At 47.6% G+C, this 16,352-nt stretch overlaps 1 protein-coding gene across 2 annotated transcripts in view; it reads right to left on the bottom strand.

Moving 5' to 3' along the window:
• map3k22 (mitogen-activated protein kinase kinase kinase 22) overlaps positions 1-16,352 on the bottom strand; it is an 88,908-nt gene that overhangs the window by 17,726 nt on the left and 54,830 nt on the right. The window contains exon 4 of one of the 2 annotated variants that reach the window (XM_004915596.4): positions 6,782-6,819. In XM_004915596.4, coding sequence (XP_004915653.1) covers positions 6,782-6,819 — 38 coding nt within the window. Of the gene's footprint in view, positions 1-6,781; positions 6,823-16,352 lie in introns of both variants that reach the window. The other variant, XM_002938005.5, reaches the window with a different exon arrangement.

The raw sequence follows: 16,352 nt of genomic DNA, 5'->3' as shown, positions 1-16,352 counted from the left end.
CTGGGCTAGACCAACCTGTATCCAATCAGAGCATTAGACTCACCCCTGGGCTAGACCAACCTGTATCCAATCAGAGCATTAGAATGATCCCAGGGTTAGACCAACCTGTATCCAATCAGAGCATTAGAATGATCACAGGGCTAGACCAACCTGTATCCAATCAGAGCATTAGAATGATCCCAGGGTTAGACCAACCTGTATCCAATCAGAGCATTAGAATGATCACAGGGCTAGACCAACCTGTAGCCAATCAGAGCATTAGAATGACCACAGGGCTAGGCCAACCTGTATCCAATCAGAGCATTAGACTCACCCCTGGGCTAGACCAACCTGTATCCAATCAGAGCATTAGAATGATCACAGGGCTAGACCAACCTGTATCCAATCAGAGCATTAGAATGATCACAGGGCTAGACCAACCTGTATCCAATCAGAGCATTAGAATGATCCCAGGGTTAGACCAACCTGTATCCAATCAGAGCATTAGAATGATCCCAGGGTTAGACCAACCTGTATCCAATCAGAGCATTAGAATGATCCCAGGGTTAGACCAACCTGTATCCAATCAGAGCATTAGAATGATCCCAGGGCTAGACCAACCTGTATCCAATCAGAGCATTAGAATGATCACAGGGCTAGACCAACCTGTAGCCAATCAGAGCATTAGAATGACCACAGGGCTAGGCCAACCTGTATCCAATCAGAGCATTAGACTCACCCCTGGGCTAGACCAACCTGTATCCAATCAGAGCATTAGACTCACCCCTGGGCTAGACCAACCTGTATCCAATCAGAGCATTAGAATGATCACAGGGCTAGACCAACCTGTATCCAATCAGAGCATTAGAATGATCACAGGGCTAGACCAATCTGTATCCAATCAGAGCATTAGAATGATCCCAGGGTTAGACCAACCTGTATCCAATCAGAGCACTAGAATGATCACAGGGCTAGACCAACCTGTAGCCAATCAGAGCATTAGAATGACCACAGGGCTAGGCCAACCTGTATCCAATCAGAGCATTAGAATGACCACAGGGCTAGGCCAACCTGTATCCAATCAGAGCATTAGACTCACCCCTGGGCTAGACCAACCTGTATCCAATCAGAGCATTAGACTCACCCCTGGGCTAGACCAACCTGTATCCAATCAGAGCATTAGAATGATCACAGGGCTAGACCAACCTGTATCCAATCAGAGCATTAGAATGATCCCAGGGTTAGACCAACCTGTATCCAATCAGAGCATTAGAATGATCCCAGGGTTAGACCAACCTGTATCCAATCAGAGCATTAGAATGATCCCAGGGTTAGACCAACCTGTATCCAATCAGAGCATTAGAATGATCACAGGGCTAGTCCAACCTGTATCCAATCAGAGCATTAGAATGATCACAGGGTTAGACCAACCTGTATCCAATCAGAGCATTAGAATGATCACAGGGCTAGACCAACCTGTAGCCAATCAGAGCATTAGAATGACCACAGGGCTAGGCCAACCTGTATCCAATCAGAGCATTAGACTCACCCCTGGGCTAGACCAACCTGTATCCAATCAGAGCATTAGACTCACCCCTGGGCTAGACCAACCTGTATCCAATCAGAGCATTAGACTCAGCCCTGGGCTAGACCAACCTGTATCCAATCAGAGCATTAGACTCACCCGTGGACTAGGCAAAGCCCAGGGATAAATATGGCGGCTAGTGTATGTACCATTAGTGCGGGAGCCAATAGCCATGGCTGGTTCCATAGAGGCCGTGCCATACAGACGTGGCTATAGCCCGTACATGTCAGTGAGTCACACTCGGGCTCAGCTCCTTCCCATACAGTTTCCCAAGCAGAGTGATGATGCCTGGAGCGGCCGGGCCAGACTATACATGGGGAGACTTGGTACGTTCCAACCTGTATCCGCACCACAGGCACTCTGGGTAATTGTGCTGTTAGACCTACAAACGGCCCACAGTGAGTCACTCCGGGGGGGGCACTAATTGGGTTTATTTGCTGTGTCTGTGTGTAACCAGCACTGAGGGGGGCAGTCTGCAAATGGCGCTTACAACCCAGTCCAGAGTTCTATGGAACCCCTCACCCCCCCACCCCCGTGTATTCCCTTATGCAAAGTTTGAAGGGGAACTCCGCCCAAACACAACTTAAGCTTTTTGAAAAGTAAACATAATTTCAAGCAACTGTTTAATGTAATAATCTGGTTTGGAACAGTTCCCTAAACCCCGCCCCCTGTTCCATAAGCCCCGCCCTCTGTTCCCTAAGCCCCGCCGCCTGTTCCCTAAACCCCGTCCTCTGTTCTCTAAGCCCCGCCGCCTGTTCCCTAAACCCCGTCCTCTGTTCTCTAAGCCCCGCCCCTGTTCCCTAAGCCCTGCCCCTGTTCCCTAAGCCCCACCCCCTGTTCCCTAAGCCCTGTACCCTGTTCCCTAAGCCCTGTACCCTGTTCCCTAAGCCCCACCCCCTGTTCCCTAAGCCCCATCTACTGTTCCCTAAGCCCCATCCACTGTTCCATAAGCCCCATCCACTGTTCCATAAGCCCCACCCACTGTTCCATAAGCCCCATCACCTGTTCCCTAAGCCCTGCCTCTGTTCCATAAGCCCCGCCCACTGTTCCCTAAGCCCCACCCCCTGTTCCATAAGCCCCATCCACTGTTCCATAAGCCCCACCCCCTGTTCCATAAGCCCCATCCACTGTTCCATAAGCCCCATCCACTGTTCCCTAAGCCCCGCCCCTGTTTGCCTGCTGGTCTGGCTGACTACTTTGTGACTCAAATAAAATGTAACAGTAGCTGCCTCCCCTCAGCCTGCCTCCTCCCAATCCCACAATCCCCTGCTGCACACGTGATGTCAATAAGGAAAGGAACATCCCAGTGCAATGCATTGTGGGTTATGTAGTTCCTACATGCTGCCTGTAAGCTGTGGGGAGGTTGTTACAATTTGTAACATCAGTGTTTTAGTCCCTCCTATCCCATGAGAGGGCCCAACGCCGGCCCAGGCTACGGCTGCCCGATAACACAACACAAAGCGCCAACCCTAGGACATGATTTTCCCTTTAATCAAGGGGAAATGGGCCGCGTGGCCGGCTATAATGTAGGGCTATTGGCAGCGGGACAGTAAGTGGGGCAATTAACTGCTAATTATCCATAAACACAGCTGTTCTGTTGCACTAAGCCCATTGCAGCTCTATTTTCTATGTGTGAGTGCTGGGGTTGTGTAACCGTGCAGCTGGGATATTTGCACAACGCCGCGTCGGATTGGCCAGTGTTGGCCAAGCTGTTTGTGTGCCGAGGAGGCGCCCTGGGGAACTCCCATATCAAATATACTGTGTGCCGGCACTTCAGAAAATCTGTTTGCTCTCTGCTCATTGGCTGAGTGGGAAGCACGAGAAAATATCACTTTAAAGGGGAAGTTCATCTCTGAAGCAGCCATGGCAGTATGGCCAGTTCTAAGGAACTTTACAATTGGTCTTCATTATGTATTTTGTATAGTTTTTTAATTATTTGCCTTCTAACTCTTTGCATCTTTCAAATGGGGGTCACTGACCCCGGCAGCCAAACCCTATTGCTCTGTGAGGCTCCAGTTTTATTGTTATTACTTTCTATTACTTATCTTTCTATTCAGCCCCTTTCATATTCCCCCCTCTCATTGCCACTCTACCTTAGCAACTCCCTAGTTGCTAAGGCACTTTGGACCTTAGCAACCAGATAACTGCTGAAATTTCCAACTGGAGAGCTGCTGAACAAAAAATGAAAAAACTAAAAAACTACAAATAAAAAAATGAAGACCAATATTACTCTCTACATTATACTAAGTTAACCCCTTTAATGCCATGACAGTCTTTAGATATTTATTTGGTTTTCCTCTTTTTTGGAAAAAAAATCTTTTTTCTATTCTGCCCCTCTCCTCTCTAAGGGTAAAAGTAACACAAGCGACATTTGACACTAATAACTTTAAATAAACTACCCTAATCTAAGGAACATCCCAGTGCAATGCATTGTGGGTAATGTAGTTCCTGCAGGCTGTCTGTAAGCTGTGGGGAAGTTGTTACAATCTGTAACATCAGTGTTTTAGTCCCTCCTCCCCTGCCCGGATTTCCAATGATGCAGAAAGAGTAGAACTGTTCTGCAGCTGGATTTCAGCATATAAACCTGGGATCATAGGAGTCACAGTGCACACAAACAAGCCAAGGCACACATACATGCTAGGCCCCATCAGCCAATGAACGGACAGAATTCTGCTTTTTGCTCCCACACTACTTCCTGTTACAGTTAGAGCTGCATCACTTCCTGTCAGCTGATCTCTGAGGGGGCACACAGCCCATCACTAAATGGCGGCTCAAGGGAAAGGATGTAAAGGGGCAATATTTACTGATATATATATTCCAGCGCCAAATCCAAACAGCACTCAGTGTGGGATCCGGGCTCCTCCATGGGAAACGCACAAAGGAACCAGGGGCCCCACATTCAGCTTCCCCCCTCTATCCAACATCAGGGGCAATAACTCCCCCTACTGGCGCAATGGTACCTGATCCCTCCAATAACTCCCCCTACTGGCGCAATGGTACCTGATCCCTCCAATAACTCCCCCTACTGGCGCAATGGTGCCTGATCCCTCCAATAACTCCCCCTACTGGCGCAATGGTACCTGAGCCCTCCAATAACTCCCCCTACTGGCGCAATGGTACCTGATCCCTCCAATAACTCCCCCTACTGGCGCAATGGTACCTGATCCCTCCAATAACTCCCCCTACTGGCGCAATGGTACCTGATCCCTCCAATAACTCCCCCTACTGGCGCAATGGTGCCTGATCCCTCCAATAACTCCCCCTACTGGCGCAATGGTGCCTGATCCCTCCAATAACTCCCCCTACTGGCGCAATGGTACCTGATCCCTCCAATAACTCCCCCTACTGGCGCAATGGTGCCTGATCCCTCCAATAACTCCCCCTACTGGCGCAATGGTGCCTGATCCCTCCAATAACTCCCCCTAATGGCGCAGTGGTACCTGATCCCTCCAATAACTCCCCCTACTGGCGCAATGGTACCTGATCCCTCCAATAACTCCCCCTACTGGCGCAATGGTGCCTGATCCCTCCAATAACTCCCCCTACTGGCGCAATGGTACCTGATCCCTCCAATAACTCCCCTACTGGCGCAGTGGTACCTGATCCCTCCAATAACTCCCCCTACTGGCGCAATGGTACCTGATCCCTCCAATAACTCCCCCTAATGGCGCAGTGGTACCTGATCCCTCCAATAACTCCCCTACTGGCGCAATGGTACCTGATCCCTCCAATAACTCCCCCTACTGGCGCAATGGTGCCTGATCCCTCCAATAACTCCCCCTACTGGCGCAATGGTGCCTGATCCCTCCAATAACTCCCCCTAATGGCGCAGTGGTACCTGATCCCTCCAATAACTCCCCCTACTGGCGCAATGGTACCTGATCCCTCCAATAACTCCCCCTACTGGCGCAGTGGTACCTGATCCCTCCAATAACTCCCCCTACTGGCGCAATGGTACCTGATCCCTCCAATAACTCCCCCTACTGGCGCAGTGGTACCTGATCCCTCCAATAACTCCCCTACTGGCGCAGTGGTACCTGATCCCTCCAATAACTCCCCCTACTGGCGCAGTGGTACCTGATCCCTCCAATAACTCCCCCTACTGGCGCAATGGTGCCTGATCCCTCCAATAACTCCCCCTACTGGCGCAATGGTACCTGATCCCTCCAATAACTCCCCCTACTGGCGCAGTGGTACCTGATCCCTCCAATAACTCCCCCTACTGGCGCAGTGGTGCCTGATCCCTCCAATAACTCCCCCTACTGGCGCAATGGTACCTGATCCCTCCAATAACTCCCCCTACTGGTGCAATGGTGCCTGATCCCTCCAATAACTCCCCCTACTGGCGCAATGGTACCTGATCCCTCCAATAACTCCCCCTACTGGCGCAGTGGTACCTGATCCCTCCAATAACTCCCCCTACTGGCGCAATGGTGCCTGATCCCTCCAATAACTCCCCCTAATGGCGCAGTGGTACCTGATCCCTCCAATAACTCCCCCTAATGGCGCAATGGTGCCTGATCCCTCCAATAACTCCCCCTACTGGCGCAATGGTGCCTGATCCCTCCAATAACTCCCCCTACTGGTGCAATGGTGCCTGATCCCTCCAATAACTCCCCCTACTGGCGCAATAGTGCCTGATCCCTCCAATAACTCCCCCTACTGGCGCAATAGTGCCTGATCCCTCCAATAACTCCCCCTACTGGCGCAATGGTGCCTGATCCCTCCAATAACTCCCCCTACTGGCGCAATGGTGCCTGATCCCTCCAATAACTCCCCCTACTGGCGCAGTGGTACCTGATCCCTCCAATAACTCCCCCTACTGGCGCAATGGTGCCTGATCCCTCCAATAACTCCCCCTACTGGCGCAATGGTGCCTGATCCCTCCAATAACTCCCCCTACTGGCGCAATGGTGCCTGATCCCTCCAATAACTCCCCCTACTGGCGCAATGGTGCCTGATCCCTCCAATAACTCCCCCTACTGGCGCAATGGTACTTGATCCCTCCAATAACTCCCCCTACTGGCGCAATGGTGCCTGATCCCTCCAATAACTCCCCCTACTGGCGCAATGGTGCCTGATCCCTCCAATAACTCCCCCTACTGGCGCAATGGTACCTGATCCCTCCAATAACTCCCCCTACTGGCGCAATGGTGCCTGATCCCTCCAATAACTCCCCCTACTGGCGCAATGGTACCTGATCTCTTATTCACTTACCTTTTCTCTCCGTTGTATTCAAACTTTATCCTGGCATCCTGCTGGGGAGAAAAAATATAGAATTTTACTCAATTAGAACAAAATTCCAACAACTGCTTGTTTCCTGCATGGAGTCTCCAAATACAGAAAATAAATCTGAATGGGACGGATCAGTCTCTTACATTTTCCCACCATCTGTTCCCACTTTCCTCCATCAGGAAAACATCAAGCTAAAGGATCCCTGGATTCCTGCTGTAAGCCACCATTAAAGTGTTTAAGACCAGCCCACTTCCTTCCCCTCCCTATTCATTTTCATCAGCATTCTAGCCCAGCCCACTGCTTAAACACTTCTTGGCCCCTCCCACTGTAAGATACTATATCAGCATTCTAGCCCAGCCCACTGCTTAAACACTTCTTGGCCCCTCCCACTGTAAGATACTATATCAGCATTCTAGCCCAGCCCACTGGTTAAACACGTCTTGGCCCCTCCCACTGTAAGCCTCTATATCAGCATTCTAGCCCAGCCCACTGGTTAAACACGTCTTGGCCCCTCCCACTGTAAGCTACTATATCAGCATTCTAGTGGGCAGAACTAGAATTTGATGATGGCAGCTTACAGGAACAGCTTTATGGAGTCTTCCGACAAAAGGAAAGCCTGCAGCCTTGTGCCTTTATATGGGCACAGAACCCCTCAGTGACTGCTAATATCCTTATCATTTACAGTAGGGGGTACATTATCCCTTATAATACATGAGTGATACTCAGAGTTCCCTGTATAACTCAGCCTGCAGCCTTGTGCCTTTATATGGGGGGCACAGAACCCCTCAGTGACTGCTAATATCCTTATCATTTACAGTAGGGGGTACAGTATCCCTTATAATACATGAGTGATACTCAGAGTTCCCTGTATAACTCAGCCTGCAGCCTTGTGCCTTTATATGGGCACAGAACCCCTCAGTGACTGCTAATATCCTTATCATTTACAGTAGGGGGTACAGTATCCCTTATAATACATGAGTGATACTCAGAGTTCCCTGTATAACTCAGCCTGCAGCCTTGTGCCTTTATATGGGCACAGAACCCCTCAGTGACTTCTAATATCCTTATCATTTACAGTAGGGGGTACATTATCCCTTATAATACATGAGTGATACTCAGAGTTCCCTGTATAACTCAGCCTGCAGCCTTGTGCCTTTATATGGGCACAGAACCCCTCAGTGACTGCTAATATCCTTATCATTTACAGTAGGGGGTACATTATCCCTTATAATACATGAGTGATACTCAGAGTTCCCTGTATAACTCAGCCTGCAGCCTTGTGCCTTTATATGGGGGGCACAGAACCCCTCAGTGACTGCTAATATCCTTATCATTTACAGTAGGGGGTACATTATCCCTTATAATACATGAGTGATACTCAGAGTTCCCTGTATAACTCAGCCTGCAGCCTTGTGCCTTTATATGGGGGGCACAGAACCCCTCAGTGACTGCTAATATCCTTATCATTTACAGTAGGGGGTACATTATCCCTTATAATACATGAGTGATACTCAGAGTTCCCTGTATAACTCAGCCTGCAGCCTTGTGCCTTTATATGGGCACAGAACCCCTCAGTGACTGCTAATATCCTTATCATTTACAGTAGGGGGTACATTATCCCTTATAATACATGATGTCGATGTTAAGGTTTAGTTCCCCTTTAAACATTAGCTTTCCCTTTATCCCCACCTCACCCTGTGCTGCAGTATATAATACACAGAGCAGTGCAGCAAGAGTTAACTGTACAAGAGCCTCTCAGCGCAGAGGGGTCTGCTGACCTCATACAGTCACTTGTTTGGGAGTGTTTTCTCTACGCCGCCTGTTGCTAGGCAACCATGGCAGCCCGTGTTCTGCGCGTCCAGGAAATATATGCGCTCCTGTCAGTGGTACGCTGTGCATTTCATGGAATAAGTCCCATTATGGGATTCCCGAGTCCGGCCAGATGCCGGGAGAAAAACCGCCTTCAGATATTTAACCCATTCATGTTCACCTGTATCCTCCAACCCCTCTGGTGCTCATGGGAGTTATTAGTTACTGGAGTTGGTCAACTTTGAGTTAACTTGTAGTATGATGTAGAGAGTAATTTGCAATTGGTCTTCATTTTTTATTATTTGTAGTTTCTTAATGGTTTCTGTTTTTGTTCAGCAGCTCTCCCGTTTGGCGTTTCAGCAGCTATATGGTTGCTAGGGTCCAAAGGACCTTAGCAACCAGGGAGTGGTTTGAAGGAAATACTGATATATGAATAGGAGAGGGGCTAAATAGAAAAATAAGTACAGGTATGGGACCCATTATCCAGAATAAGGGGTCTTTCCATAATTTGGATCTCCATACCTTAAGTCTACTAAAAAATCAATAAACCATTACTGTATATACTCGAGTATAAGCCTAGTTTTTCAGCACCCAGGGACCGGGACCGGGTCTGCAGCCAGTTTGCCAATGTGCAATGAGCGTGGGGTAGTACTCATATTGTTTTTGTTGACCCTCTTCTCCGCTTACAGAGCTAGTTTACTGTTTTTCTTTGAAATAAATATTGAAGAATATATACCCCACTGATGCCTCAATTAATGTCATTTTATTGGTATTTATTTTGATTATTAAAACTTAGCAGTAGCGGCTGCATTTCCCACCCTAGGCTTATACTCGAGTCAATACGTTTTTCCAGTTTTCTTAGGTAAAATTAGGTACCTCGGCTTATATTCGGATCGGCTTATACTCGAGTATATACGGTAATTAAGCCCAATAGGATTGTTTTGCATCCAACAAGAATCCATGATACCTTAGTTGGGATCAAGTACAGGTACTGTTTTATTATTACAGAGAAAAGGGAATCATTTAACCATGAAATAAACCCAATAGGGCTGTTCTGCCCCCAATAAGGGGTAATTATATCTTAGTTGGGATCAAGTACAGGTACTGTTTTATTATTACAGAGAAAAGGGAATCATTTAACCATTAAATAAACCCAATAGGGCTGTTCTGCCCCCAATAAGGGGTAATTATATCTTAGTTGAGATCAAGTACAGGTACTGTTTTATTATTACAGAGAAAAGGGAATCATTTAACCATTAAATAAACCCAATAGGGCTGTTCTGCCCCCAATAAGGGGTAATTATATCTTAGTTGGGATCAAGTACAGGTACTGTTTTATTATTACAGAGAAAAGGGAATCATTTAACCATGAAATAAACCCAATAGGGCTGTTCTGCCCCCAATAAGGGGTAATTATATCTTAGTTGGGATCAAGTACAGGTACTGTTTTATTATTACAGAGAAAAGGGAATCATTTAACCATTAAATAAACCCAATAGGACTGTTCTGCCCCCAATAAGGGGTAATTATATCTTAGTTGGGATCAAGTACAGGTACTGTTTTATTATTACAGAGAAAAGGGAATCATTTAACCATGAAATAAACCCAATAGGGCTGTTCTGCCCCAATAAGGGGTAATTATATCTTAGTTGGGATCAAGTACAGGTACTGTTATATTATTACAGAGAAAAGGGAATCATTTAACCATTAAATAAACCCAGTAGGGCTGTTCTGCCCCAATAAGGGGTAATTATATCTTAGTTGGGATCAAGTACAGGTACTGTTATATTATTACAGAGAAAAGGGAATCATTTAACCATTAAATAAACCCAATAGGGCTGTTCTGCCCCAATAAGGGGTAATTATATCTTAGTTGGGATCAAGTACAGGTACTGTTTTATTATTACAGAGAAAAGGGAAAGGAACAATTTAAAAAGTTAATTAAAATGGAGTCTATGGGAGACTTCTGGATAACGGGTTTCCAGATAACAGATCCCATACCTGTACTAAAAATTTGGAATAACAAACTGGAGCCTCACAGAGCAATAGGTTTTTGGCTGCCGGGGTCAGTGACCCCCATATGAAAACTGCAAAGAGTCGGAAGAAGAAGGCAAATAATTCAAAAACTATAAAAAACAAATAATGAAGACCAATTGAAAAGTTGCTTAGAATTGGCCTTTTTACAACATATTAAAAGTTAACTTAAAGGTGAACCTCCCCTTATAAGGTGCGTTGCCCCAAAGTGGGCAATAAAGGGAAAATGTTAGGATCATTTTTATTTCCCATGATTCATAGCAAATTGCTTTTATTCTTTCCAAAGTTTTGCACCACAACAATTAGCTCAGGGCAGCAGGGTGCAACCCACAGAGCCAAGGTGCCCATGTAGCTTAATGAGTAGTGGATGTGCCCAGTCGCACAGTTAGAGGTGGCAATGCAGGTGTGTGAGTACTTACTTGTGCTTCTGTTGCAGTTGGGAACATTTATCCCCCTTTTATCACTTTCCTTGCATTTTTGGGGTGAGTAACGTTGGGGGGAAACCCGCATTATTCCAAACACAGTACTATATACACATAAATATCCAGCTTTCCTAGTAAATTGATTTTTAAAGGGGAACTTCAACTACAATTTAACTTTCCATTAGGGAAAACACTTTTTTTTTGCGGCAGATTTGGTTTCCCCAATATGAAACTGTTAAGTTGCCCTTTAATAATTCCGCGTTGCTGAATGTGAACGCACAGTATCCGCACACACTTCTAGAACACGAGTGTCAGTTGTTCGGCTCTTTGCCTTTATTCCCCGCGGGTCCCAATGGAAAATAGGAAAAAAAGATCCCTTGGCTGGAGAGTCAGGGCAGCAAGACAAGTATTTCTGGTTAGGCGCAATACTCACATTTTCCGCGCTGGGTTTTGTGATCCGGCAGCGCGTCATCCGCAGCCCCCCCCCCCCCCGCTCTGGGAATGTGTTTCTAATTAGCCCCCCTGGAACATTAACGGTTTCTGCCCGTGTCCCGGAAACCTCAATTATTCCCTTTTTATGGATTATTTGCACGTTGGGTGCAAGGATTTACATACAAATAATCTCATTCCCGCACCGGTGGGAGGGGCCAGCACTTCTGGGGAAATTCTAATTAACGGGGAATTCTGGCTTTTGAACAAAAATGTGTTAAAGAGCCCAAACCCCTAATATCCCTATCCCTGTAATCTGTTCCTTCAAACAGTAGGAATAAATCCCATGTTTATATGCTGAAATCCAGCTGCAAAACTGTTCTACTCTTTCTGCATCATTGGAAACCCTGGCAGGGGAGGAGGGACTAAAACACTGATGTTACAGATTGTAACAACTTCCCCACAGCTTACAGACAGCATGCAGGAACTACATAACCCACAATGCATTGCACTGGGATGTTCCTTTCCTTATTGACATCACGTTTGCAGCAGGGGATTGTGGGATTGGGAGGAGGCAGGCTGAAGGCAGGTGAGGGACTAAAACACTGATGTTACAGATTGTAACCACTTCTCCACAGCTTACAGACAGCATGCAGGAACTACATAACCCACAATGCATTGCACTGGGATGTTCCTTTCCTTATTGACATCACGTTTGCAGCAGGGGATTGTGGGATTGGGAGGAGGCAGGCTGAAGGCAGGTGAGGGACTAAAACACTGATGTTACAGATTGTAACCACTTCTCCACAGCTTACAGGCAGCATGCAGGAACTACATAACCCACAATGCATTGCACTGGGATGTTCCTTTCCTTATTGACATCACATTTGCAGCAGGGGATTGTGGGATTGGGAGGAGGCAGGCTGAAGGCAGGTGAGGGGAGGCGACTAATGTTGCATTTTATTTGAGTCACAAAGTAGTCAGCCAGACCAGCAGGGGAACAGGGGGTGGGGCTTAGGGAACAGGGGGTGGGGCTTAAGGAACAGGGGTGGAGCATAGGAAACAGGGGCGGGGCTTAGGGAACTGTTCCAAACCATATTATTACATTAAACATCATGAAAATGCTGCAGATTGTTTAACTGATGTATATTGAAAAGTTGCTTGAAATTATGTTTCCTTTTCAAAAAGCTCAAATTTTTAGGTGTAGTTTCCCTTTATGGGGGTTCTGCTGAAGATATATCTACCTCTCTATTTCTCCTTGAACTACAGCTCCCACCAGGTGAGTCTCTAAGTGCAAAAGACAGGTGCAGGTTGTGTCTGTAGAAGCCCAATACAGGGAGCATAGAACCTGGGAGGCACCAGTGTTAATGTGCAGCCAATTAGAGCACAATTTACAAAGGGGAGGGTTTTTATTGGTTCATTGCCTGCACCTAGAGGCAGGTGGGCAAATTGCAATGATTTTTAGTAAATGAGGCTATTGGGGGGGAGGTAACTGTCTATGGTTTCCTAGGTACAGGTGAACTACAATGTTCAGTAGCCTTCAGCTGCCACAGGATGATGAGGAGGTAGGACAGTGCTAAAAGTGGCAGAGAGGCTGATGGGAGCTGTAGTCCATAAGCAGCAATGTGTGAGAAGCCCTAACATCGCTGCACTATTTGTGTTTACATCCTTACAGAGCAGATTTCCGTGGCCGAGTTTATTTTCCTTGGCCACTGGCCACGGCAGATTGGTGTATTTGGAGGGCCGATAGTTGTGGGAGGAAGTTTTGGGACAGAGCGAAGAATGAAAAAGAGAAAAGAAAACATTGCTTTGTGTTTTTGGCAGGCCACACGGACAAACAGACGCGTTCCATCGTGGGACACCCCTTCTGTGCTGGAATGGTTCGGCCTATACTCATGGTTCCTCCTGCTTATCCTGGGTGGGCCTGGAACATTTTACATGGGAGATGGGGGAGATTAAGGCAGATCCATTTGTCAAATCAGGAACAGGTCTAAAGCCAGCCACACACTCAGAATTCTTTTATACAGTGTCCCATACAGGCCAAATCCAAATAAACTGTATTAGTGTGTGTGTTTGGCCACTAAAGCCCTCGCAACATGGTCATTGGCCAAATATGATAACTAAAGCCCTCGCAACATGGTCATTGGCCAAATATGATAACTAAAGCCCTCGCAACATAGTCATTGGCCAAATATGATAACTAAAGCCCTCGCAACATGGTCATTTGCCAAATATGATAACTAAAGCCCTCGCAACATGGTCATTGGCCAAATATGATAACTAAAGCCCTCGCAACATGGTCATTGGCCAAATATGATAACTAAAGCCCTCGCAACATAGTCATTGGCCAAATATGATAACTAAAGCCCTCGCAACATAGTCATTGGCCAAATATGATAACTAAAGCCCTCGCAACATGGTCATTTGCCAAATATGATAACTAAAGCCCTCGCCACATGGTCATTGGCCAAATATGATAACTAAAGCCCTCGCAACATGGTCATTGGCCAAATATGATAACTAAAGCCCTCGCAACACGGTCATTGGCCAAATATGATAACTAAAGCCCTCGCAACATGGTCATTGGCCAAATATGATAACTAAAGCCCTCGCAACACGGTCATTGGCCAAATATGATAACTAAAGCCAACTAGTGTCATCATTAATTGGTCGTCCTGGGGCTACACTGGCCCCACTGGGCCTATCTGTTTGTATTGACAATCCATGGGTGTTGCCATAGTGCAATACATATGATTATCTAGATCTACTGCAGCTTGCCTGTCTATGGCCAACAGTATACTTTCCCCTAATTTTATTGAGAGGGATTGGAGACCCGCTAATAATTCCCAACATGTGAATATCATGTCTAAGGACAATTTTCGTACGTTAGTAGCAGGGTGGGACTGGGCTGCTACCAGTGGTATAACTACATATACAGCAGACCCCACAATCATGGGGGGGGCCTGGGTTCCAGGGAGGCCTGGGCCACGGGGGCTGCTGTATTGTAGTCCCCCCCCCCCCCCTCCCCGGCCCTCTCCTACCTTTTTTTAAAAAATAGCGGTGCGGTGCAGACCGGAATGTGTGGTGCAAGAAGGTTGGGGGGCACCACTGGCTGCTGCCCCAGGGGCACCCACACCCCCTCAGGGGCTCCTACCCACCCACTCACCCACTGCCAGCCCTTTCCCCACCCTTCACGTTCGTACTTTATACTTCACTGCCATCTGGGGAGGGAGGGGAGTAGCAGGTAAGGATAGGGGTCTGGGTCGACGGGGCCCACCGGGTTTTTTTCCCAGTGTCCCACTGGCCCAGTCTGACCCTGATCAGAAGTGAAAGATGCAAATTTAAAGTTGCCCATATACAGACACTGGTCACCACCTTGGCTCTCCAGCTGCACCGACTATTAGCCCATACGGCCAACATTGTGTCCAAATGCCATGCAGCCGGCACTCGGACACGATGTAAGTTTATAAATCCAGCCGTGTCCACTTGTTTAAATGAATGTACGGTGTTTGCAGGGGGGCAGCGCCAATTGTGCCAATAACTTTTATCATTGGGTACGTTATGGATTCATCGCTCCCTTCGTTCCTTATCACCCCGGTATGTTCCAGGTAATCACCAAATGCATGAAGTTCTAGATCACTGTGTGTCGTTCCTTCCCCAACGCTCCAGCCAAACCCACAGGCCACTGAAAGGAAACGAATAAATGTATATACTGACATTCCTCGCAGCCACAATCTGTTTGTGGGACATAATGGGCTTCCACCATCGGGCACAGCTGAGTGCAACAATGTTCCGGTCCACAGACAGCCAATCGCCAAATAGCACTCCGACGGCGAACGGCTTCACTCCTCTGGAACGCGGGAGCCATTTACGTGCCCAATACCCTTCATATTGTCCTACCCCCACAAGTACAAATTATGTGTGAGTTGAGTAAGTCAAAGCAGTGTTGGGGTCAGAGTTGGCCATTTTGGAAGTGGGATCTTCTACTCACTTAATAATCTGTTGGTTACGTATTCATTCTGGGGGGATGGTTTTCCTTTAATCCCTGGAATTGAATTGGATTGGTTACAAGCAAGACCCAGTGTTGGGCCAGTTCTGTACAATAGAGTGGGGGGCCGGGGTGCAGGTATCACAGATCTGTAATGGTTCCATCACAAGGAGAAGGTCGGAAGTCGTTTGTCCCTTCCCAGAGCCTGACATCTCTATCATCTCCCCGGGGCGCAGTTCTGCTCCGGTCGGATCAGGATCGTTTATCAAGGACACACTCACATGACAGCCTGTCACAGCCGCGTCATTGGCGCTTTGCTGGTACGTTGCTTGGCTGCAAATGAACCGCGGAAGCACGGGACGCCTCAACAAATGTCTACGTGGACCTTCCTCTCCCATTGGTGCACACTCAGGGCTTTATCCGCTTTGTACACTTTCTACGTTCAGTGATGGACACACATTTGCCGAACTCATGTCCAACAGTGGCCGAACTCACTCACGTCCAACAGTGGCCGAACTCACTCACGTCCAACAGTGGCCGAACTCACTCACGTCCAACAGTGGCCGAACTCACTCACGTCCAACAGTGGCCGAACTCACTCACGTCCAACAGTGACCGAACTCACTCACGTCCAACAGTGGCCGAACTCACTCACGTCCAACAGTGGCCGAACTCACTCACGTCCAACAGTGGCCGAACTCACTCACGTCCAACAGTGGCCGAACTCACTCACGTCCAACAGTGGCCGAACTCACTCACGTCCAACAGTGGCCGAACTCACTCACGTCCAACAGTGGCCGAACTCACTCACGTCCAACAGTGGCCGAACTCACTCACGTCCAACAGTGGCCGAACTCACGTCCAACATTTG

The sequence above is a fragment of the Xenopus tropicalis genome, chromosome 6 (assembly GCF_000004195.4).
Source record: "Xenopus tropicalis strain Nigerian chromosome 6, UCB_Xtro_10.0, whole genome shotgun sequence".
NCBI classification, from domain to species: Eukaryota; Metazoa; Chordata; class Amphibia; order Anura; family Pipidae; genus Xenopus; species Xenopus tropicalis.
Note: the sequence above shows the minus strand (reverse complement) of the source record. Positions and strands in the feature narration are given on the sequence as shown.